The sequence below is a fragment of the Urtica dioica genome, chromosome 2 (assembly GCF_054948205.1).
Source record: "Urtica dioica subsp. dioica isolate 48M chromosome 2, U.dioica_male_clone48M_v1_H2, whole genome shotgun sequence".
In the NCBI taxonomy this organism is placed as follows: Eukaryota; Viridiplantae; Streptophyta; class Magnoliopsida; order Rosales; family Urticaceae; genus Urtica; species Urtica dioica.
Window position 1 is genome coordinate 31,230,985 of NC_142757.1, and position 26,384 is coordinate 31,257,368.

General features: G+C 43.2%; 3 protein-coding genes across 3 annotated transcripts; 1 reads left to right on the forward strand and 2 right to left on the reverse strand.

Moving 5' to 3' along the window:
- The first annotated feature begins 1,422 nt into the window (after positions 1–1,422).
- Positions 1,423–2,842, forward strand: LOC149404344 (uncharacterized). The gene is made up of 2 exons (XM_089607493.1): positions 1,423–1,610; positions 1,750–2,842. Exons 1-2 carry the CDS (start codon positions 1,423–1,425, stop codon positions 2,840–2,842), a joined length of 1,281 nt encoding a protein of 426 aa, XP_089463619.1.
- A 15,343-nt stretch (positions 2,843–18,185) lies between these two features.
- LOC149404345 (uncharacterized) lies at positions 18,186–18,548 on the reverse strand. The gene has a single exon (XM_089607495.1). It carries the CDS (start codon positions 18,546–18,548, stop codon positions 18,186–18,188), a length of 363 nt encoding a protein of 120 aa, XP_089463621.1.
- A 1,831-nt stretch (positions 18,549–20,379) lies between these two features.
- LOC149404346 (uncharacterized) lies at positions 20,380–21,030 on the reverse strand. Its single transcript, XM_089607496.1, has one exon. The coding sequence runs from the start codon at positions 21,028–21,030 to the stop codon at positions 20,380–20,382; it is 651 nt and encodes a 216-aa protein (XP_089463622.1).
- Positions 21,031–26,384: the final 5,354 nt, after the last annotated feature.

The following is a 26,384-nucleotide window of genomic DNA, read 5'->3' on the forward strand; positions in this document are numbered from 1 at the left end:
CGAAACGTAATATCCGGACGAATATAGAAAGACGGCATGGGATTTTATTTGATGTTTAATATTTAATTATGAGAGAATAAAGGAAATATCTTATTTCCTTTTAAAAGTTATTCTCTCATAATATTCATGAGAGAGAATAAGAACTGTGGGGGTATTAAAATTCAGTTATTTAATAATTATCTCGGATGGACTTTGGCCCGATCAAAGCCCAATATCCACTTGAAGATCGGCCATGGAATCAATTATTGGCCTAATACGATCTCAACTGTCGACCCGCGAAATCAACCTTGGGCTCAGTTCGATCTCATCAGATCGGCCCAAGTTCAATCACGTTTTCCAGCACAACCACGTCTTCCTAGCCAGAAGAATCGGTCAGTCAAAGAGTAGACCACGCCGTGAAGACCAGATCTAAGACAACTTAAACCCTGACGAGGAGTACGGATCGAAGGACGCGTGTCTTCAGCAAGGAAGTTCCATCTCGCCTATAAATAGAAGATGAGATGACAATTTTCGGACATGCAAGCTTCCAACCCCATTTCTCAATCGATTATATTTTGTATTCTTATATTTACAGTCTCGAGCTCGTCTTATTGAGTTCGTCACCTCGTCCATTTGTAAATCATTTCCCGGTCAATATAATTAATATTATTCTATTATTATAATTTTTATTTTTGTATTGTTTCTTATACGATGTCTTTCAAAAGTCATCGGAAACATAATATCTTAGCATTCATTTATTCTTGATTGTTGATCGATCCAAAAATCGACATCAACAATTTGGCGCCGTCTGTGAGAAAACTCAGAAAGACCAATCTCGAAATAAGCAGTTCGTAATTTTTTTTTTGTATCATGTCTTCCACTCCGACTCATTACTAATCCAGAGAGGAGATCTCTCTGGGGATCAGGGCAATCCTAGATATGCTGACCAAAAAATAGACGAGCAGGCTGAGACCAACCGTGCTCTTAGTGACCGGTTGAATACTCTCTCGACTCCTCAAAACACCCCGGATCCTCAGGCGGGATCCGGAGATATAACCGATTCGGAATCTGCTCGTCAAGCAGCTTCGGTTGCGCAAACGAGCCGGGCTCTCCCTCCCGGAGTCCGCTTGGATTTCTCTGGGATACAGGTCGCCCAAGGAACAGACCAGTCTCCCGGCACAAGTTTTCAGCTTGGGGGGGACTGCTAGCGAAGTCGCGGCAGAAGTCACGATCGACCCTTCCGGTCTCCCTCCGCCTCCCCTTGGGGGAACACCATCCGGGTCCTTCCCGACTAATGCGGGACCTCGCCCTTCGGTGAACTGTCAAACGTTCATCCCACATCGTTTTGGTGGAATGAATCTGACCCGTCATAGCCTGGTAGGTGCGACCGCGGTCACTCCAGCACATTCGGGACCTCGCCTCTTTCACGGGGGCGAACCCAGCATGACCGAGCTAGACCGATTCAAAGAATCAATAACGGCCGAACTGAGAGCTGTTCGCTCAGAATTTTATTCTGCAACTAGCTCGGCCCCCGAGATATATCGCCTCGTTGAAGAAACAAGGCGGACTCCTTTCGCCAGAAATATCACTGAAGTGCAGCTGGGAGATACCGGAAAGGTTCGCCTTCCACGGTATAGTGGCACTTCAAGTCCGAAAGCTTTTATCTTGTCCTTCAGAGTCGCAATGGGACGGGTTATGCTCGCAGAGAGAGAATTGGAGGCAGGATACTACCAACTATTCGCTGAAAGTTTGTCTGGGTCCGCTTTATAGTGGTTTTTCCAAACTCGAGCCGAACTCCATCGATAGTTTTGACAAATTATCGGCTGCATTCCTGAAACACTATTCGATGTTCGTGGAGGATGATCTAACCATAGCAGACTTGTGGGGAATCCAACAGAGAGAGAACGAATCCTTGAAGGATTTCATGATCCGTTACAAGGACGTACTCTCGAAAATCTCTAACGTGTGCCACGAATCTGCCATAACCTCTCTAAGGAACGGATTAAGGCACGACTCAAAGCTGAAACTAGAGATGACTGTTAATCGTCCCCTCACTTTAGAAGATGCGATTCATAAAGCCGCGAATTACGCAAAAGCCGAAGAGGAATTCGCTTCCTACGAAAGGCAACGCGTGGCTGAAAAGAAACCATCCTCTAATACTTGGGTAAGGCCTGCAAATGCTGGGGGCAACCCCCGCAGGATCAACCCCCACGACGCTACACCTCATGCCAGAAAGCAACACGCCCCTCCTAATTACATCAACGTCGGTGACGACATTAAGGAGGGAGGTTCCCAGGCAAAGAAATGGACACGGGACCCCAATGCGTATTGCAATTTCCACAAAGCTAACGGCCATGACACGGTTAACTGTGAAACCATGCGTAAGGCTCTAGCAGAAAAATATGCAAAAGGAGAACTAAAAGACGTTGATCTAGGACCCCCGCCAAAGAAGAAGGTCTTTAATAACAACAGAGGAAGAGGCAACCCCTCCCCCAAGAGAGCAAGACCCGATGAGGAAGGGGAACCAGATTCCCCACCGACTGTCGCAAAACACAAGGTTGACTTCATAATGGGCGGCTCAAAGTTTTGCAACGGAAAAGTTAACTCAATCAAAGCACATCAACGTCAGTTAAGTAACCAAACCACCAGAATCAGACTAGAACAAGATGTTCAAATCTCATTCTCCGAAAAAGAAGCGGTAGGGACAATCGAACCGCACGACGACGCACTCGTAATCACGATTGACGTGTCTAACTGCGAGGTCGCGAGAGTTCTAATTGATGGAGACAGCTCCGTAGATCTTATCTTCAAAGATACCCTAGCCAGAATGGGAATCAGCGAAGACGAGATTGAAAGGGAATAGACCCATTTGACAGGTTTCAATGGGTCAACTACTCCATCCTTAGGAACGATCAGGTTGCCCGTAAAAACACACGGAATCAACAAAATAGTAGAATTTCAAGTACTGGACTGTCTCTCCCCTTAAAACATTATCTTGGAAAGACCATGGATACATAGGATGAGGGCCGTCCCTTCAACCTTTCATCAATGCATTCGATTCCCTACGCCTGAGGGGATAAAAGAGATCCGAGGCAATCAGGCAACCTCCCGCAATTGCTATCTCACTAGCCACAAACATTGCGCTAAAACAATTAAAGAAGAACAATAGCAATTAATGAACGTGGAGTCGGACGAGAGCATCTCTACGCTAAAAGAACCCGACTCCCTTGATGCGCCGAGTACTGAGATGACATTCCAAATACAGCTCGATGGTTCCGATCCTTCCAAGTGTGTTGGAATCAGAACTAAGCTTAAATGTGGCATTAGGCGAGAGCTGATATGTTTCTTAAAACGAAACAAGTCCACCTCCGCCTGGTCAACCGAAGATATGCCAGGAATAAGCATCAACGTCATGTCTCACCAACTTAACGTCGATCCCGGTTTTAAACCCGTAAAACAAAAGAGACGAAAGCTCGGCCCCGACAGGGCACGGGTTGTCAACGACGAAGTCGAAAGACAGCTTAGTGCAGATTCAATCCGCGAAGTAAAATACCCAGATTGGCTGGCGAACACTGTCGTCGTGAAGAAAAAGAATGGGAAATGGCGGGTATGCATTGATTTCACCGATCTAAATAAAGCATGCCCCAAAGACAGCTTCCCGCTGCCCCATATCGACCAGCTAGTCGAAGCAACTGCGGGGCATGAAATCTTGTCGTTCATGGACGCATTCTCAGGATATAACCAAATCTTGATGCATCCAGACGACCAAGAAAAATAGCTTTCATCACCGACCGAGGCACGTATTGCTACAAGGTCATGCCATTCGGACTAAAAAACGCTGGCGCGATCTATCAAAGGTTAGTCAACGAAATGTTCAAAGAAAAGATTGGGAAAATGATGGAAGTATATATCGACGACATGCTCGTAAAATCCCTAAGGGAGAACGACCATATATGACATTTGTAGGAATGTTTCGAGGTACTGAATAAGTATCAAATGAAACTCAATCCCACTAAATGTTCATTCGGAGTCTCATCCGGTAAGTTCCTTGGGTATTTAGTTACCCAACGAGGAATTGAGGCTAACCCAGATCAGCTATACGCCATGCGAGAAATGCCTTCACCCCGTAATAGGCGTGAAGTTCAAAGGTTGACGGGACGCATCGCTGCTCTCAACCGCTTCATCTCTCGGTCTACAGATAAATGTCTTCCTTTCTACCGGCTCCTTAAAGGAAACAAGAAGCTCGAATGGGATGACAAATGCAAAGAGGCGTTTAAAAAATTGAAAGAGTATTTATCGACACCCCCAATCCTAGCGAAACCCATTGCAGGGGAGCCACTCTATCTCTTCGTCGCAGTGTCTGAAGCGGTAGTTAGTGGAGTACTCGTTAGAGAAGAGCAAGGGGACCAACGACCAATATTTTATACAAGCAAGTCGTTAGTCGATGTTGAAACTCGATATCCTATTATGGAGAAGCAGGCATTGGCCGTCGTTTCCGCTGTGCGAAAACTTCGGCCATACTTCCAATCTCACACCATAATAGTAATGACATCACATCCGCTCAGAAGTTTCCTACATAGCCCCAATCAATCAGGAAGATTAACTAAGTGGGCCGTCGAACTGAGCGAATACGAAATTGAGTACCGAGTGAAGACATCCGCAAAATCACAAGTTTTAGCAAACTTCATCATCGAGCTCCCGAGGGAAAGCCCCATCGCGACCGAGGTTGAAGGCACCTGGACACTTAAAGTGGACGGGGCATCGTCAAAGCAAGGGGCATGAGTGGGAATACACCTGACATCCCTTCACGGTGAGACTATAGAACAATCGTTCAGACTCGAATTTGTCGCATCAAACAACGAAGACGAATACGAAGCACTAATCGCCGGACTTAGGTTGGCTACTGCAGTTGGATCAAAGAAAGTGGAAGCTTTCTGTGATTCTCAACTCGTGGCAAACCAATACTCCGGAGAATACGAGGCTAGGGATGAACGAATGGAAGCTTACCTAAAAGTCGTAAAAGATCTCACGAAACAATTCGAAGAATTCTCCCTAACAAGGATTCCTCGAGGTGAAAATACTTCGGCCGATGCATTGGCCGCCTTGGCATCTACTTCTGATCCGGACCTCAAAAGAATCATCCCAGTCGAGACAATCAAACAACCTTCCATTGCCACGAACACTACCGCAGTCATAACAATAGAACAAGGGATTGGAGAGATGAAAAATTACATTACATCATGACGGGCACAGTCCCATCCGATAAGACGGCAAAACGCAAACTTATGCTGAGAAGCGCGAGGTTTTGCGTCATAGATGGAAACCTATTCAAGAAAAGCTTCGCAGGACCCTACCTCAAGTGCGTCGGAATTGATCTAGGGTTTAAGAAAAATTTTAACGCTTCGATAAGCGGCGGAATTTCAAAAATTTTCTTTTGATAAGTAAAACGTTTTTACTAACCTAGACAAAGAGCAAGCACATGTATATAAAAACTAATATGAGCATTAAAGATTACTAACCTTTTAGTAGCTTGAACGTTGAGAAGCTTGTGGAAAAGGTTGCAACGTTCGTCTCCCCTCGCAGGACGTCTCTCTTCCTTCCTCGGCAACTCGAGCAACCACGAAAGTTTCTATCACTAAATCACTCGAGAGAAAAAGGAATTAGTGTGTGGGCACTTTTAAACACTACGACTTAAGAACAAGTCTTAAATTCGAAGAGCTAAAACACTAGGTCAAATGAGGACCTAGGTGCCAAAACCAAAAACGAAATTGAATAGAAAGAGAAAGAGAGGAGTCGGCCAAGTCTAGAGAGAGAAGCTCTCTAATCTCTAAAACTTGGATGAATGAAATGTGAGGAAATGAGGCTCCTATTTATAGGAGAGGTCTCACCTTCAATAAGGTAGTTTCCTCTTCTATAGAATATCACATATTCATGAGCACAATATCCCTCCTTTCCCACTTGAGACACAAGGCCAAACAAGCCTTCTAGAAGCCTTGATTTGTTTCCTATTTTGTTCCTTCTCTAGGTTGGCCGATTTCCCTAATGCATCCACATGCAAATTTGTTTCCTCTTTTTCTTTTGGTAAGTATCTTGATACATTTATGCACAAAATATTCTCTCTTTCTCTTGGGTAGTAGGCGCACATATGGTTTCTAAAAGCTCCTTTATTTGTTCATGACAACATGAAAATGGCCCATTAAGAATTTTCAATAAAATTCTTATAAAATTAAATTAATCCTCAAGGCCCAATGAGACTAATATTGGCCGAGTGATACATGTCATTAAATGACCTTGTCAAAAAATTTATCGACATTCATTTCATCCTATGTCTCAAAAGACAAAAATACCCTTTTGACAATTTTCGTAAAACTTGTCTCGTTCTTGTTTTGACTTAGCTTCTAGTTTAACTATTCCTACTCGATGTGATTCGTGACAGACCTCATGGATCCAAATGAACAAAGCTTGAGCTAAATACTTGAACTCAAAAGTTCACAAACCTTTTCCAAGTTTAGCTTAATGTCAACTGACTCCACTAAAGAGTTGACACTGAAAATCTCTCGGTTCAAATGAATTTATTTTCTACTCAAGAATTCAACCAAATTATGATGAGCGGATCCACTGAATATTATCTATGTTTACCCTTCATGAATATCATCAGCTAGTCGGAATTTTTGAAATTACCATTTTACCCTTCTAGCTGTTATTTCCTCAACTCCTTTGTCGCTTGTGAATAAGTTAGAAACAATGTATTGACGAGGAGCTAACAAGTCACATTGTTTCATCCAAAAGAGTCAAGACTCAATTTGGACACTGGCCAGTTCATTTATTCACACTCCAAGGAACAAAGCATGAGGTGATATACATTGCATTTCAGGAATCTTGTACATGAATTCCATATCTATGAGAACTTCACAAAGTTACTCATGACATCTTCACAACTTAGTACTTCACCAATAGGCCCTGTTTGGAATCACATAGTGAGTCCGGACTCTGAATTTCTCAAATGAGAATACGTAAGTTGTGAAATGGCATGTCTCATTTCAAGATTAAGGTAAGCATGATGCAATTCATACGTAGTGACTTCGAGACATAAGAGGTTAAATGGTTTGTTCTTATATTGTCTCGAGAAGTGCACTGGTCAATTCAGTACCTTCGGAAGATACCTAGAAGAACTATAGAGTCTTCAACTCTCAATGCCCCATAACCAAACATCATAGATTCTCCTAACAATTGTATTGAGGTCAATAGTCCTTTGACCCTTAGACTGCGAATATATCGTTTTAAGCAAACTACGAAGAGTTTGTTCATGCAAATCTACATTTGTCTCTTCGTAAGTTGTTAAGTTTGTTTATGGACTAAAGACTAATTTTTTATCATAAAGCTTCAAACAGACAAGGAAGAATGAATGAATGTTTCAACTTGTTATTAATGAATAAACAATTACAAGCAAGAGTCTTCGTGAGACTTTATTACATCAAATGTACAAATAAAGACTACAACTCTTCTTGTGGGCACCATTGACAACAACGACGTCTCAGGCGAGAACCGACATCTCACAGCGTCATCGGAGGTCGCACCCGTAAAAGTCGACCTCGTCCGAAAATCTTTTTAGATCTCTGACGATCTAAAAGACTTAGCGAATCATCTGAAATCTTTAAGGGAAACGTTTTAGGCCGAGAACGGGCGACCTAAAAGACTTAATAGATTATGCAAATCCGAGCTATCTCAGGGGTAAACGAAATAATATTTCGAACATATTCGGATCGGTCAGACGAACTGAATAAAAAGACAGAAAATAAGCGTATGTGCATGCAAAAGAAAATTTGACGAGCTAAAAGACTTAACACATCCTAAAATATAAAATTGCGTTGAACATAATAAGAAAAATAATTCAAAAATATAGAACAGAGGTACCGAAGCCCCCTATAATTGTATCAAAAGCAATAAAAACTTCGCCCAAAACACGCGGGCCCCAGAAACAAAATAAACATTTTTATTGAAAATTAAAGAAATGACGGCTGGAGAAGACTTAAGCTTGGTCACGAGGTTCGACTTCAACGTCTCTACACTCTGGAGTGGGCGTGAATGCCGCCACCTCTTCGTTCCCCTCCGGGATGGAGTTGAGAACCTCGTCAGTGCGATCGAGCATCGAACCATGCTCATTGATGGCGGCGGCCTCGACTTCGGTCGCAGAGCCGTCAGCGGGAGATCGGTCCGAGTAGGGGGTGAACGGAATGTCTTCGACCTCAGGAATGGCGACGGCCGCGTAGTCGGCCTCATACTGGGCGATGTCATCCTTAGTATCTTTCATTTCGGCCGCCCAATCTGAGATCTCGCCCTTTAAGACCTCCGAGATCAGCTATTTGTTCCCCCGGCATTGCTCGAGTTTCTTTAGGATGAGGATGGCCTCATCCATCTTCTCCTTTTGCGCGCGATGCTTAAGTATCTGCTCTCGATACTTAAGAGAAGTCGCCTTCTTTGCCACATGAACAGCCCGATCCCGCTCCGCCTTCGCCACCCTCTTCGATCGAGCGAGCTCCTCGAGAGCGTCCTTCAGCTCTTTGTCCCGAGCCGCCAGATCGACCGCCAACCTCTTGCTCTCCGTTTCGAAGTCATTGGAACGGGCCGCCCATCCCTTGATCTTCTCCTTCTTATCATCGACGTCGACGGATAGGAATTGAACTTTGCCACGAAGGCGTTCAATCTTACCATTCGACCTCTCCAAGAGAGCATCCTTGGCCAGAAGGTCGTCCTGAAGGGTGGCAATCTTGTCATTCATTCCCTTGAGCTCGGCTTGAAGAGACTCCGTTCTCTTTTGAACCTCGGCGAGCTTTTCCTGCTCGACCTTAGAATTGTGAAGACGCTTTTCGTAGCGAAAAACACCTCGGTTCAGTTGGGTGGACAGCTGAAATTAACCAAGTTCTCCCATTAGTTCGACCGCAACAAGATCCGTAAAAATTAATTATTTCTCAAAGTATAACAGATCGGTTATATACAAGAGATAAAAATAAAAAGACTTACCCCGGTTATGGCCGAAGCCATCATCCTGTACCAATCCGCCTCGGCGAGCTCAGGGACCTTCGGAAGCCCCATGCCGGAACAAGTCAATTGACGAAGAAACCCCGCCGAAGAGTAGATATCGTCGCACAGCATATGATCCTGCGCGTAGTGAAAATTGACGTTATGCTTCTTCTTCCGGGATGCAGACGGGGCGGAATCAGCTCGGCCTCTGGATTTCTACTTCGAGGAAGACCTGCTTCCTTCCGCTGCAGCCGTACCCTTGTCCGCCCGAGTCGCCGCGGTCGCGGGGGCCTCAGGGGCGGGCTCTTCTTCGTCCCTGCAGCGAGGTCAGGAATCAGATCTTTCTTTTTCTTCTTCCTCCTTTCTTCGGGAGCTCCGCCCTCGGGAACCCGATTCACTGGCATCTTCCTCTTCTTGGGCGCCCCCACGGTCCCGGCCCTTTCGGGGGCTTGATCCTCTTCGGCCCCTTCGGGGATGTCTTCTTCGGTCCCGGGGTCTCGAGCTTCCTCGGCCTCGGGAACCTCAGCTTCTTAGACGTCCACTGGGGCAATCTCAGTCGTCTCAAGTACCTCGTCAGAAGGCACCAAAACGACCGGGATCTCGGACATCAGACGAACCCTTGTCACTTTGACCTCGGGATCGGTGACAGGAACAGCCGGGGTTGGGGTCGAAGTCGAAGCAGCGCCCCCTTCTTCTGTTTCCTCGCTTTGCGAACACTGATCGGGGTACTCATATTATCCCATACGTCTATAAAAAAAATAGATCCGATTAATAATGATTATGATTACTATTTAATCGAAATGGCACACGCACAATTGACCAGGGGAAAGAGGGCAAAAACAAATTTGTCGAACTAACCTTCTTCAAAGTTTTCTAAAAGAGTTGGTGGGTGAGGCCAAAGCTTGGCCGAAATGAACCTGCAGGAAGTAAAGTTCAGCCACTCTACTTCGCCCTCCTGCAATATCGAGAGCTTCTCGGCAAACTCTGCTCCCTGAGATGGCGCCTTTATTTTCTCTAAAAAACAGAACAGATAAGTGTTAGTTTATCTCACCCACCTACAAAACATAAAAAAAAAAAAAAAAAAAAATAATAATAATATAGAATAAATTAAATTTCGTGCATACTCGGCAAGCTCGCCCACTTTGAGGGGAAAGAACGAGCTCGATTCCCGAGCGAATGCTCGTTTACAACGAAGTAAAAGTATCGCCTTCCCAAAAATTTATCTTTCGAAGGCAGGCCCGAGATCACTCACTTGCCTGTAGCCCTCGAAAGATAGAAACACTTCGGATCGTGTTTCGAGTTCGCCTTAACTACACAAAGACGGACTAAATCCATCAATGAGAGTTCGATTTTTTCCTCATGGGCTACAACAATCAGACCCATCACCATCCTGACAAAGTTCGGACACATATGGGGTAAGGTTAACCCTAGGGTCTGGACAAAGTCGAATAAGAGAGGGTGAATAGGAAATCTTAGCCCACACTTCTCTAGCCAGATCTCATATATACAACAGAAACCCTCCACGACGGTGTCGGCGGTGGCCCCAGGAGGAGGAAGAAGAATTTTTATCTCTGGGGGAATCTGATATTTTTCGCGGATTCTCCTAAGATCGGTCGAGGTCACGGCAGAAGGTAATAATATGTCTTCGTTTCCTAAAGGTTGAGATCCTGATGGACGAAGTCCTGAGCTCGATATTTTAAAATTAAGGTTTCTAGAGGCGAAGTGTTTAAAGATATGAACTTCCCAGAGTTCGTTGGTCGAACTGAGAATAAGAAATGGTCGAGGTAGAGAGAGAATTTAATGGATAGAAAGAGAAATTCAAAAGAGAAAGTTACCTTTTAACCGCGGACGATGAGAATATAAGTGGGAAGAAGTGACTCTTCGGCACGCTTATTTATATATTTCCTTATTAACTAAAATCCTGAAAAAATCTAATGATTTCAGAAACAAATCAAATCAAAGATACTTCCTTGATATCTGCAAAGATATCAACAGACTCCCCGACTTTTCGACTTCGACCTACGAAGTACAGTCATGTCACGCCACGTATGAAGGTGACGCGTTCTCACGCGATGCCACGTGGCCCCGAATATTTGATTTCCCTCCTTTTGTTAATTCGAGGCAGTTCGAATTCTCCGCGAAAAATATTTTAAAAATATTCGAGATATTTTAAAAATATTTGGGGGCTAATTGTGGGGGTATTAAAATTCAGTTATTTAATAATTATCTCGGATGGACTTTGGCCCGACCAAAGCCCAATATCCACTTGAAGATCGGCCCATGGAATAAATTATGGGCCTAATACGATCACAACTGTCAACCCGCGAAATCAACCTTGGGCTCAGTTCGATCTCGTCAGATCGGCCCAAGTTCAATCACGTTTTCCAGCACGACCACGTCTTCTTGGCCAGAAGAATCGGTCAGTCAAAGAGTAAACCACGCCGTGAAGACCGGATCTGAGACGACTTAAGCCCTGACGAGGAGTACGGATCGAAGGACGCGTGTCTTCAGCAAGGAAGTTCCATCTCACCTATAAATAGAAGATGAGATGGCAATTTTCGGACACGCAAGCTTCCAACCCCACTTCTCAATCGATTATATTTTGTATTGTTATATTTACAGTCTTGAGCTCGTCTTATTGAGTTCGTCACCTCGTCCGTTTGTAAATCATTTCCCGGTCAATATAATTAATACTCTTCTATTATTATAATTTTTATTTTTGTATTGTTTCTTATACGACGTCTTTCAAAACACATCTGAAACATAATATCTTAGCATTCATTTATTCTTGATTGTTGATCAATCCAAAAATCGACATCAACAAGAATAATATCTTATTTCCTTTTAAATATTATTCTCTCTAAATATTCATGGGAGAGAATAAATGACAATATCTTATTTCCTTTTAAATATTTTTCTCTCTCTTTTATTTATACAACTAAGGAAAAAATATTGGTAACTACCAATATTGACATGGACGAAATTGACACACGGCAAAGAGGGAGGGGGTGACACAATCTATGTGTCCAATACCCTAAAAAATTCGTCCACCCCATTTAGTGCAAGACCCAATTGGTTAAAGCCCAATTAATTATTTATTTACTTGGTCCAACAATAAATAAATAAGTATTTGATTAACTATTTACCTGATCAAAGAATAAATAATTAATGGATCAATTGATTATTTACTTGATCAAACAATAAATAAACAATTCTACTATAAATACTTTACTAATTCAGCAAATACCCGTTTTATGAATTTAATGCTATCAATCACAATTACATCTTGTGAGATCTATAATAATGAAACACATTATTATTATAGGTTCTTTATTCGTCTTATCGAAGTCGAATCGGCGACTATGGACCTAATAATAGAAGCGTAACAAATCCGATGAAAAGATAAAAAAATCCTTTCTCTTTTCCACATCGATTTGTCTAATTTTGGTCAAACTACACCTAGGTACGTCAAGACTGAACTCTCCTTTATACTAGAATTATATATTCATCGTGACGAGTGTCCACTGATCTAGTCAGTACGTGATCCTCCAGGCTCAACCTGTATCGAGAAAGGTCAATTAATCCGTTATACCTTTCTTGATAAATATATACCCTAAGCACTGTTGTTTCCCCAGCGAAAGATTATTCTGAACGTACATACTTCGGAAGTGTTAGCAATCTATCGATTCTGGAATCAACCCTTAAGTGAGTGACACCTTCTTTCAGGATGGTTGGATTTCATATCTGTCAACCACTTCCCACTCAAATCATGCTCCGAAACTCTCAAGACATCAGCTGTGATTAACATGATAGTAGCTGTTGAACCGATTTCTCGTTTCAACAATCTATACGAATGCTATTGAAAGTTGAATATTCGTATGTTTATTTTAAGAGGGAAGGGTCTCAGAATCCGATTATGAAGAAGAGACCGAAATTTGAAGACGCTAAGATATAAATAAATAGATATTAATACGAGCGAAAGAAAGATTTCTTAATTGGATTGTAAGCATGAACGAAACAAATAAATAGGAAAAGAACATGAAACAAATGAACCGAAGGCAAAAAATAAGGAAAAATACGAAATTGTATAAGTTTCTTTTATCATTAGAAAAATCCGTGCCCATAAAATGGAAAGTGATCGAATTTTATAGCTAGCTCATTGGTCATCTCCTTCTCTCGGCTTGCTCCACGTGTACGACAGGATACAGTCTCTATCTCGCCGGTCTCGGGACTCATTCTATTCTTTATTCGGCTTTACCGTTTCCTCGAAGAAGTGGCTGGTATACGTTATTTTGGCGGGCTCATCTGTTAGAGACTTAAGGCTTATGGGCCTCGGACTCCGAACTGGGCCTTACTGCTCCCTTGCTGGGAAGAGGCCATCACCGCGCTGGGCCGAACTAGCGATGATCTTGAGCTCTTTGGGCCAAACTGGCTTTGGGCCTAGTTGGTCCAACTCGCCTGAGGGAAGGGGGCGATATCCACTCCCACAATCAGTCCCCTAATATCTTTTATATTATAAGATAGTATAATATAAAATATACTTTTAGTCGAACCGAGATTTCTCTCAATTTGGTTAGAATCTGAAGAAATACTCGAGTATTTCTACTTTTTGGTTACCTCGGGGCAAACGTTCAGGACACGTGTAGCCGGCCGCGCGTTTCGAGAACCCAAATATTTCCATAATCATCGCGATTCTCTCGGGAATCCCAACTGTTGATTTGACGCTTAAATAGAGACCCCGACCCTTCAATTTTTTCATTAATATCAACCCATTCCCCGCTCCAAGGTAAAGTCGCGATTTTCTTTCCTTCTTCTTCTTTCTTCTCTCTTCTGAAGTTTCCGGTTTTTGCCATCTCTTTTGCGCCAAAACCTTGAATTTTCCCCCTTTCTTTGTTGTATTAGTGAACTTATAGGATCTTGAGCTTAGTCGACCCTTATCCTGGGTTTTATCCTTCACTTTTCCCTTTCCTCTTTGCGCGAAACCAGAGTCTCTTTCTGTAAAAAAATATCAACATCTGACAAAAAGAGCGAGGATCCCAACAGCGAGTTGTCGTTGCCGTCGACCTTGACAAAACGAGATCTCGTCGACATGTGGGAGCGTTACAACTTCCCTGATGGGTTGAAGGTGAAGGTGGGAGGCCAGTCCACCGATTGAGTCATTGCCAGGTACGTTTGTGCGTACCAGGTGTTTTTCGAAGAGTGCGGGCTGCACTTCATCATTCCCAGACTTCTTATCGAGTTTTGTGACCGTCTGGGCCTGCAGTTCGCCCAAATGTGTCCGAACTTCGTGCGCCAAGTAATGGCGCTGTTGCTGTTGTCTAGGGAGGTCAGAGTTTCCTTGGACATTAACGACCTCGACCGCTTGCTAGTCGCGAAGTGCAACTCGAAGCATCATCCGATGTGCTTCTATTTGGCGAACCGACCTCGCCAGGGGTCGTTACCGACCTCCCTGGCAAGGATAAGAACTTGGGCTCGAAATATTTCTATTTCGAGATCAGCGATAAGAAGTTGAGGTGGTGAAGAACTGCCCGATATCAGCGATAAGACCGTCGGGTTGTGAAGGTGAAGCTTGGTGATGATGTTGATGATGGCCGAATTATTTTTTTTTTATTTGTCTGGTGATGGTTTCTCGCGCGGGACAGGGAAGAAGAAGGAACGGAAGAAAGAAAAAGAAGAAAGAAAGAATGGAGAGAAGGAAGAGAAATCCACGTGGCGAGTCCCTCTTGAGCCACGTATGGACATGTGGCCCACGTCCTGAGGGCCACGTATCTCTTAAAACAACCCCTCTTTCACAATTTTCTTTCAATCACATCCCTTAAACGTTTCACACAATTCCTTTTAAAATCAAAACGCATAATCCAACATGGACTAGCCTCTCAAGAGCTAGTCAAACGAGACTTAAGCACAAAATGCTAGTTCTCTTGTTACACACACAAAGCAACCACTCACGTGGTTGACAAGCAAACGTCTACGCAGCTGGGTCGTCCGAAGGCTCAGCGGGATCCTTCTTGGAATCTCTCTCGTCACAGTCAAGCTTCTCGTCATCATGCGGAACGACCACCGAAAAAGCAATCATCGGGGGTAAGGTACTCATATACCACATCGCGTCACGACGAGGAACTCAGTCTGCATTCGCAAGACAGCGAACGAGGGACAATCAGATTACAGCGTCAGATATTGGAGCTCTGGACACAGCTCCCAATACTCGATACCTCGCTGGAATCTATCCTCGAGCACATCGGACACCGGTCCACAATTTCTTGGACAAGTCGGTCTCCATATCGGACAACCGATTCAATCCCGAGCTGGTAGAATCCGTAAGCTTGCTTTTCCCACTCGTCCTTCTCTCCTGGCCCCGAATGTATATAGTATCACCATTTGGAACATTTTACAATCTCGGCTGATAATGCCGTCAGCAGTGAAACGAGTCCATCGACTCATCGTCGGCCAATAAGGAGGGGTCATCGCGATATTCGTACATGAGCAGTGAAACGTCGAGATGACACTCATCTACTTACAAGTCAGACCAATCCACCGGCCCCTAAGTGATGGTGCCTCTCACGACACTGAACGTACTTGCGGTCAAAGGAATTAACGTGATCGCATCGCGGTATAGACGAATCTCATCGGGGAGGAGAGATCTATCTCCTAGCAACTCAACCTACGTCATGTCGAACCTATCTCTAGACAGGTCGACTCTAAGCACAACACTAACACATGGCATAATCGCGACCTATACCGAGAACACGTATCCCAAGTCTACAGAAACGGCTAAACCTGGGGCTCTGATACCACAAAATCTGTCACGACCCGCGAGCGACAACTCGCTCATGAGCCGCGACCGATCGACTCCAATATCATACATAGCAAACAATAGATCATAATACTTTTAAATATTAAAATAGTTTGCGAAAATTCGGGGAAATTTTTCGCTTTTATAACTTAGAGTCTTATAGCGACTCCTATACAAATATGTTTCGGAACGTTTTATCAGAAGATAACCCCCGATTAAGAAACCCCATAGCCCATAGGGCAAGGCAATACGCGCTCGGTCTCGGTCTTCAATCTCGTTTCCCGCTTACCAACTTTTCCCCTATCTACATTACCAAGGGTCATAAAACTATGAGTCGATTGACTCAGTAAGTGGGAGTCTATCTATAAAGTAAAATGACTAATGCCATGTGACGTGCAAACAAACACATAAGAATGCTGAATGATCGCTAGATGCAGCTAGAACATAACATTAGAGCATGACTGATGTGTGACGTCACACTCTATCTACATACTTGCCAACCCGCAAGGTTATACACTACTCACTGCTATTTCCTCCGGTCCAACCAGAGACCAGCTTTAGACCTCGAGCAGCAGTCATCAGCTGACCTAAGTTTTAACATTTGTCTGGGATCCACTAGTGGTACCATGTTCATTTGACGTCGGCCCATGTGTGCCATATTGCCATGACAATGAGTTCACTCGAGGCGGCTGCTCATTTCTGAATGGGCTCACTCTAGGCGACTGCCCATTACCATCGGGTTTGTTGGAATTGATCTAGGGTTTAAGAAAAAAGTTTAACGCTTCGTTAAGCGGCGGAATTTTAAAAATTTTCATTTTCAACTAAAACAGTTTTTACTAACCTAGACAAAGTGTAAGCACATGTAAATTAAACTAATATGAGCATGATAAATTTACTAACCTCTTTAGAAGCTTGAACGTTGATGAGCCTTCGGAAGGTTGAAAACGTTCGTCTCCTCGCAGCACGTCTCTCTTTCTTTCCTCGGCAACTCGAGCAACCACGAAAGTTTCGATCACTAAATCATTCGAAATAAAAGGAATTAGTGTGTGGGAACTTTTAAACACTACGACTTAAGAACGAGTCTTGAAGTCGCAGAGCTAAACTCTAGGTCAAATGAGGACCTAGGTGCCAAAACAATAAAACGAAATTGACTAGAGAGAGAGAGGAGAGGGGCGGCCAAGTCTAGAGAGAGAAGCTCTCAATCTCTAAAACTTTGGATGAATGAAATGTGTGGAATGAGGCTCCTATTTATAGGAGAGGTCTCACCTTCAATAAGGTAGTTTCCTCTTCTATAGAATATCACATATTCATGAGCTAATTTCCCTATTCCCTTCATGAGGTGCACGGCCAAGACATATCAAGTAAGTCCTTGGATTTGTTTCCTCTTTTGTTTGCTTCTCCCTTGACTCATTTGGGCGCCCACCTTGTTTCCTCTTTTTCTTTTGGCAAGTATCTTGATACATTTATACACAGAATAATCTCTCTTTCTCTTGGGTATTTGGGCGCCTATAGCCTTCTAGCAAAGGCTTCTAGAAGCTTTTCCATTTGTTCATGACAACATGAAAAAGGCCCATTAAGAATTTTCATTAAAATTCTTATGAAATGAAATTAATCCACAAGGCCCAATTGAACTAACTTGGCCGAGTGATATCAAGTCATCAAATGACATTGTCAAAAAATTTATTAACATTTTCGATGTGATTCGTGATTCGTGATGAGTGAGGTCGGGTTGTGAAGGTGAAGCTCGGTGATGATGTTGATGATGGCCGAATTATTTTTTTTTATTTGTCTGGTGATGGTTTCTCGCGCGGGACATGGAAGAAGAAGGAACGGAAGAAAGAAAAAGAAGAAAGAAAGAATGGAGAGAAGGAAGAGAAATCCACGTAGCGAGTCCCTCTTGAGCCACGTATGGACATGTGGCCCACGTCCTGAGGGCCACGTATCTCTCAAAACAACCCCCCTTTCACAATTTTTTTTCAATCACATCCCTTAAACGTTGCACACAAGTCCTTTTAAAATAAAAACCCACAATCCTGTCCTTAATTAATTAAAAATAATCTTGAAAAATAACCGAGAAAATTATTATTATTTCCCGTTATCTTGAATATATTTAAGGGATTCCGGAATTTATTTTTACTCTCGAGATTTTTAAATCTCCGAGTATGTTCTGAATAATAATATTGAATTACTCGAATATTCTCATTCCGAAATTTCATCGACCTTAAATATTATCATTTTCCAAGATATTTAAAATTTAAGGACGTCTCATATGCAACAAGAATTTGAAATAAAACCCGTCCATTTTATTCCAATTCACAAGTCGAGCGTTTACAAAAGTTTATACATTACAATTTCGGAAAGGATACATTTAGATTCGTCCTTTCCTCATATCTTAAGTAGACCCGGAAACACTTTTGAAGAGTACGCCGTCGATTAGGGAGAATCTTGCGCTTCGACTGACGAGTTTTCGGCGCAACTGTTTGTCCGTTGGGGTGTGACCTTCGGAAATATACTTGATTATATCTACTCTCCAGTCCCCCTCTTCTATTATTACCATTATACTTGTGTTCTTGGTAGTGATAGAAGATTTCTTAATTACTTCGGCCGGTATGATGTGGCTCAACGCGGGGTCTGAGGTCGAGGCTAGCGCGGCTAGGGCGTCGGCAGTAGTATTCTCCCCTCTAGGGATGCGGGTCAATTCGAATTTATCGAATTGGTCTATCATCCCTTTAACTATTTGTACGTATGCTTCCATACGTTCGTCTCTTATTTTGAATTCTCCCTAAATTGGTTCGCGACGAGTTGCGAATCGCAAAAAGCGGGTATGGATTTTGCTCCTACAGCCTTTGCTAGACGCAATCCTGCGATTAGCGCCTCGTACTCAGCTTCGTTATTCGAGGTGGTGAAGTCCATACGGGGGGATTGCTCGATCACTTCCCTGTGGGGCGATATCAAATCTATCCCAACTCCAGCCCCTTGTTTTGTTGATGAACCATCGACTTCGAGGGTCCATACTTCGACGTTCGTCGTGGTTTCACTTTCGTTCGCGGGGAGTTCGATGAGAAAATCGGCCAGAACTTGCGATTTCGTAGAAGTGTTCTAATACTGTATTCTATATCTTACTCGCTTAACCCGACAGACCATTTGGTTAATCTTCCCGATTGGTTACGGCTGTGCAGAAACAAACGTAGGGGTTGAGTTGTCATTACCACTATCGAGTGGGATTGAAAGTATGGGTGAAGTTCTCGGGCTGCCGTGACGACGGCTAGAGCCAGTTTTTCCATTGCTGGATATCGCGTCTCGGCATCAACGAGTGATCTACTAATGTAGAAGATTGGTTTTTGGTCTCTGCGCTCCTCTCTGACGAGTACCACGCTCACCGCGGCAGGTGATACGGCGAGGTACAAGTAGAGAGGCTCTCCCTCTTCGGGTTTGGCCAGGACCGGCGGTTCGGCTAAGTATTGCTTCAGCTGTTTAAAAGCGTCCTCGCACTTTTCGGTCCACTCGAATTTCTTGTTCCCTTTCTAACAGTTTGTAAAAAGGCAAACATTTGTCGGTTGATCGATATATAAATCGGCTAAGGGCCGCGATGCGTCCCGTTAGCCTCTGAATCTCTCTTTTGTTCCTAGGGGAGGGCAATTCTCGGAGCGCTTGTATTTGATCCGGATTTGCCTCTATCCCTCTTTGAGTTACCATGTACCCAAGGAATTTATGGAGGATACCCCAAAGGTACACTTGGATGGGTTTAATTTCATTTGGTACTTGTTCAGAATTCCGAAGCATTCTTCCAAATCCGAGACGTGATTCGATTCTCGCATGGACTTTACCAACATATCGTCGATATATACTTCCACTATTTCTCCTATCTTTTCGGCGAACATCTCGTTCACGAGTCGTTGGTATGTGGCTCCTGCGTTCTTGAGCCCGAATGGCATTACCTTATAACAGTAAATGTCTTTATCGATAGTGAAAGCGGTTTTTTCTTGATCATTTGTATGCATGAGGATTTTATTGTATCCTTAAAATGCATCCATGAATGATAAGATCTTGTGACCAGCCGTGGCTTCAACTAAGCGTTCGATGTGGGGTAGCGGGAAGTTGTCTTTCAGACAAGCTTTATTAAGATCGGTGTAGTCGACGCATACACGCCACTTACCGTTCTTCTTCTTGACTACGACGGTATTGGCTAGCCAATCGGGATATTTCACTTCTCGTATCAACCCAGCTTTCAACAGCCATTCCACCTCTTCGTTGATTACTTTGGCTCTTTCGGGGCCAAGTTTTCTTCGTTTCTGTTTCACGGGTTTATAGCTTGGATGCACGTTGAGTTGGTGTGAGGCAAGCCCGATATCGATACCTGGCATGTCCTCGGTTGTCCATGCGAAATTTTTCTTGTTTTTCTTCAGGAAAGCAATCAGCTCTCGGCGTATGCTTCCCTTTAATTCGGCTCATGTGCTCACGCATCATTCGGGATCGGTTCCATCGATTTGAACCTGTGTTATCAATTCTACGCTTGGTTCATCCTTATCTCCTAGTTTTTCCTTTGGGGATGGATAGGTGGTTCTGCTCTCGATGGTCATTAATTTCTATTGGCCCTCGTTGGTTTCGTTGTCGGAAGGACCTTCAGAGTTTCTCTCTTCTGGTTTGAGTTTCTCCACGATCCTTTTGTGGTTATTCATATAGCAAATTCGGGATGCCTCTTGGCTTCCCCTGATTTCTTGTACCCCGTTGGGAGTCGGGAAACGTACGCGTAGGTGGTAGGTTGAAGGCACTGCTCTCATTTCGTGCATCCAAGGTCTCCTGAGGATGGCGTTGAACGGGGAGGGGCAATCGAGTACGATAAATTTGAACATCCGGTTCACGTCTCCGGCCCGTACGGGAAGTTCAATGACTCTTGGAGAAGGGGTCGTTTCACCATTGAACCCGGATAGTAGGTTGGGTTTGTGTTCGATTTCAGCCTCTTCGATGTTTATCCTATCCAAAGTGGCTTTGAATATGACGTCCACATTGCTTCTGCCATCGACTAGCATCCTAGCTACTACACAGTTGCCCACTTCGAGTTCAATGATCAAAGCGTCGTCGTGGGGCCCGTATAACCTTTTAATGTCATCTTCGTTAAACGGGATCGTGGTATCTACTACCTCTTGAGGTCTTGAAGACCTTGGTGCACCTTTAAGTTGGCGCTGGTGTGCCTTAATTGAATTCACGCTATTTCTGCAAAACTTGGAACCTCCCATAATATAGTCGATTCGGGGTTTTGCTTGGGGTGCGTTGTTATCCTCCTCCCTTGCCCTTCCCCTCTTTGGGGAGGGATTTCCTTGGGATCTAGTGTTATGAAATTCTTTTTTCTGGGGTGGTGGACCCAGATCGACATTCTTTAGCTCTCCGTTTTTTATATTTTTCGATGACCACTTTCCGAGCTACGCCGTAATCTAGAGTGTAATGTCCGTAGTTCTTATGGAAGTCTAAATACTTCTTCTTGTCACAAGGCCACTTTGAGGCACCTCATTCAGAGTTTCCCTCGTCGTTTACGTTAAAGGTATGTTCTGGAGCGCTCGGGGGCTTCCTCCATTCATTATTTCGGTAAGGTCTCATGCAAGGAGTCCTGGCCATGGCTGGGACGGGCATCATGGAAGGGGCCTTCCTTAGGTTATGTTTCTTGGCTAAAAGGGCTCTCTCCTCTTCAGCCTTTGCATAGTTTGAGGCGCGATGAATCGCGTCCTCATTGGTGGGTTGACTATTTACGGTCATTTCCTCCCAGAATCTGGACTCATGCCTGAGTCCATTTTTTAGAGCATCCAGGGCTGATTCTCCCACAACGGAGGGGATTTTTGACAAGACGGTCTTAAACTTTGTCATGAAATTTTTCAGAGTTTCATCTCGGGTTTGCTCGGTGTTCCACAGGTCTTCCATAGTCGCCTCGTCTTCCACTAACATCGAGTAGTGTTTTATGAAGGCGGCCGACAGCTGCTGAAAAGAGCTTATCGACCCTTCCTCGAGACATGAAAACCAATCTAAGGCGTTTCCTGACAGGTTCTCGGTGAACAACTGACAGTAACTAGCTTTCTCTCTCGTTGTCTCTCAAACATGCCCGACCCATCGTGATGCGAAAGGCCGTCACATACGTTTTCGGGTTAGAAGTACTAGAGTATTTGGGAAGTCTGACCTTCCTGGCGTCCCCAACTCTAACCTGGGTTATGTTCTGAGCGAAAGGGGTTCGCCCAGTGTCTGCCTGTTGTCAATGGTGCCCACAAGAAGAGTTGTAGTCTTTATTTTGTACGTTTGATGTAATAAAGTCTCACGAAGACTCTTGCTTGTAATTGCTTATTCATAAATAAAAAGTTGAAACGTTCATTCATTCTTCCTTGTCTGTTTGAAGCTTTATGATAAAACATTAGTCTTTAGTCCATAAACAAACTTAACAACTTACGAAGAGACAAATGTAAATTTGCATGAACAAACTCTTCGTAGTTAGGAGAATCTATGATGTTTGGTTATGTGGCATTGAGAGTTGGAGACTCTATAGTTCTTCTAAGTATCTTCCGAAGGTACTGAATTGACCAGTGCACTTCTAGAGACAAAATAAGAACAAACCATTTAACCTCTTAGGTCTCGAAGTCACTACATATGAATTGCATTGTGCTTACCTTAATCTTGAAATGAGACATGCCATTTCACAGCTTATGTATTCTCATTTGAGAAAGTCAGAGTTCGGACTCACTATGTGATTCCGAACAAGACCTATTGGTGAAGTACTAAGTTATGACGATCTCATGAGTAACTTTGTGAAGTTCTCATAGATATGGAATTCATGTACAAGATTGCTGAAATGCAATGCATATCACCTCATGCTTTGTTCCTTGGAGTGTGAATAAATAAAATGGCCAGTGTCCAAATTGAGTCTGGACTCTTTTGGATGAAACAATGTGATTTGTTAGCTCCTCGTCAATACATTGTTTCTGACTTATTCACAAGCGACAAAGGAGTTGAGGAAATAACAGCTAAAAGGGTAAAATGTTAATTTTGTAAATCCCGACTAGCTGATGATATTCATGAAGGGTAAACATAGATAATATTCAGTGGATCCGCTCATCATAACTTTGTTGAATTCTTGAGTAGAAAATAAATTCATTTGAACCGAGAGATTTTCAATGTCAACTCTTTAGTGGAGTCAGTTGACATTAAGCTAAACTTGGAAAAGGTTTGTGAACTTTTGAGTCCAAGTGTTTAGCTCAAACTTTGTTCATTTGGATCCATGAGGTCACTGTCACAAATCACATTGAGTAGGAATAGTTAAACTAGAAGCTACGTCAAAACAAGAACGAGATAAGTTTTGTGAAAATTGTTAAAGGGGTATTTTTGTCTTTTTGGACATATGATGAAATGAATGTCAATAAATTTTTTGACAAGGTCATTTGATGACCTAAACCCAATCGGACAAGTTAGTTTAATTGATCCTTGTGGATTAATTTCATTTCATAAGAATTTTATTGAAAATTCTTAATTGGCCTTTTTCATGTTGTCATGAACAAATGGAAAAGCTTCTAGAAGGCCTTTCTAGAAGGTGTTGGGCACCCACTACCCAAAGAAAAAGAGAGAATATTTTGTGCATAAATGTATGAAGATACTTTCCAAAAGAATTAGAGGAAACAAATTTCCCCTAAGAGGAAAGCAATATGGGCGGCCAAATGGGTCAAGGGAGAAGCAAATAAAAGAGGAAACAAATCCAAGGATACACTTGGATCCTCTTGGCCGTGTGACTCGTGAAGGAAAAGAGGAAATTGGCTCATGAATATGTGATATTCTATAGAAGAGGAAACTACCTTATTGAAGGTGAGACCTCTCCTATAAATACGAGCCTTATTCTTCTCATTTCATTCATCCTAAGTTTTAGAGATTTGAGAGCTTCACTCTCTAGATTGGCCGACTCCTCTCTCTCTCTCTCTCTCTCTAGTTAATTCGTTTTTGGTTTTGGCACCTAGGTCCTCATTTGACCTAGCGTTTTTAGCTCTTCGACTTTAAGACTTGTTCTTGAGTCGTAGTGTTTAAAAGTGCCCACTCACTAATTCCTTTTCTCTCGAGTGATTCTTGTGATAGAAACCATCGTGGTTGCTCGTGTTGCCGAGGAAAGAAGAGACACGTGATGCGAGGGAGACGAACGTTTTCAACCTTCCGATGGCTCATCAACGTTCAAGCTTCTAAAAAGGTTAGTAATCTTTAATGGTCATAATAGTTTTTATTTACGTGTACTTGCTCTTTGTCTAGGTTAGTAAAAACGTTTTACTAGTTAAAAGAAAAATTTTAAAATTCCGCTGCTTATCGAAGCGTTAAACTTTTCTTAAACCCTAGATCAATTCCAACACTGCCACAAGCCGGTCGATCTCGGAGGCCGAGCTCGTGGCATAGTGCATTCGGGAATCCACAGCCCGGAACTTTTCCTCCACCATCATGCGGAAGGCATTGAACGCGGGGTGATCGTCTCTTGGGATTTCTACGGCGAATTGTTCTCCTCTAGCTCAGACTTGTCCTCTCTGGGGGTTATCTTCTCCTCGTCGAGCTGCGGGTTCAAAATAATTCGGCTCCTCTTGAATCTCTTCCTCATGAGGGAGGTTGATGATTTCAGGGACATATCCAGGAGGATGGCCTCATGCAGGAAGGGGCGGCAGGTCGCCTTGAATCGGTCGAGCTCGCCAGTCACTGGCCTCGACCTGTCTATCGGATTGACCAATTCCAGCCGTGTTGCTAGGGTCGGCTGTGTTAGGTGACACCTGAATTCTGGAGAAGCTCAGACGCCTTCTGAGCAGGACAAACCTACGCCCGTTTGTGGTGGTCGGACCAGTAGAACTTAGCAGAATAGCTCGCTCAGCATCGAGCTGCTCTTGAAGCGAAGACTGCACAACTGTCAAGCTATCGAGCTGGGATCGGGTCGATCTCTAGAACTCGGCGGTGGTTTTGACAAGTTTCAGCAGAAGAGCCCGCATTTCTGGATCGGCTCCAGAAACTGGGATTTCATGCTCACTGTTAGAGGACATCTTTTCAGATTTGATCTGAGCTCTTCGGCGTTACGTTTCTGATAGTGATTTCCCACAGGCGGCGCCAAATTGTTGAACCGATTTCTCGTTTCAATAATCTATACGAATGCTATTGAAAGTTGAATATTCGTATGTTTATTTGAAGAGGGAAGGGTCTTAGAATCCGATTATGAAGAAGAGACCGAAATTTGAAGACGCCAAGATATAAATAAATAGATAGTAATACGAGCGAAAGAAAGATTTCTTTATTGGATTATAAGCATGAATGAAACAAATAAATACGAAAGGAACGTGAAACAAATGAACCGAAGGCAAAAAAAAAAAAAAATACGAAATTGTATAAGCTTCTTTTATCATAAGAAAAATCTGTAAAATTGAAAGTGATCGGATTTTATAGCTAGCTCATTGGTCATCTCATTCTCTCGGCTTGCTCCACGTGTACGGCCGGAAACAGTCTCTATCTCACCGATCTCGAGACTCATCCTCTTCTTTAGACGGCTTGACCGTTTCCTCGAAGAAGTGGCTGGTGTACGTTATTTTGGCGGGCTCATCTTTCAGAGACGTAAGGCTTATGGGCCTCGAAATCTGAACCGGGCCTTACTGCTCCCTTTCTAGGTGAGACCATCACTGCGCTGGGCCGAACTAGCGATGATCTTGAGCTCTTTGGGCCGAAGTGGCTTTGGGTCTAGTTGGTCCAACTCGCCTGGGGGAAGGGGGCGATATCCACTCCCACAGTAGCCTTTTAGCGAATGAGTCAAAGAGCACGGTAACATGATCTAGTGTCCATGATTACTTCAGGATTTAGATGAAGTCTCACTGTGACCATCATAGCAACCCCGGCTACTGTGTCGTAATGGTAATTAAACGACACATCTACAACCAAAGTCTGTTCGGGTCGTGCACTTACCACAAGTGCAGAATTCTCGCACGTCGTGATCAACCTTCAATAGTGTTCCGCATATATGATTTTAGATACAGCTATTCAGGCATGTATCATTTATCGACCATGTTTTAGCTCACCGCCGAACTTAGGTGCCCAACATGTGACTCAGTTTAATACGGAGGCTACGGATGATAATTGCAATTGATTCTGATATTCAGAGCTCAACCCACTAATCATATGATGCTAATAAAGTAAACCATTATTCTATTTAGTAATCATTTATAATGTTTTCATTATCTCTCGTGGGCAAGAATTCATAACAATTAATACAAAAAAACATTTAAAATCTTAAGAAAATAGATATACTCATAAATTAGAAATAAAAAAAATTAACATAGAGAAATTTCATTTTGTAGACCCCAAAATTATCAAAATATCTAGATTAGACCAACTAATTCAATAATATCCAAAATTGGACTTTTGTCCAATTTTTGGACAAAAATACCCATAATTTCAAATAAATACTCGAACTACTCTTTCCCTCTCTCATTTCACTCATCACTCTCTCTCTCTCTCTCTCTCTCTCTCTCTCTCTCTCTCTCTCTCAAATATGAGCAAGTCCGACGAGGTAACACGTTTATGTTCGGCGTTCAACGTTCTTCAAGGTCGAAATCCG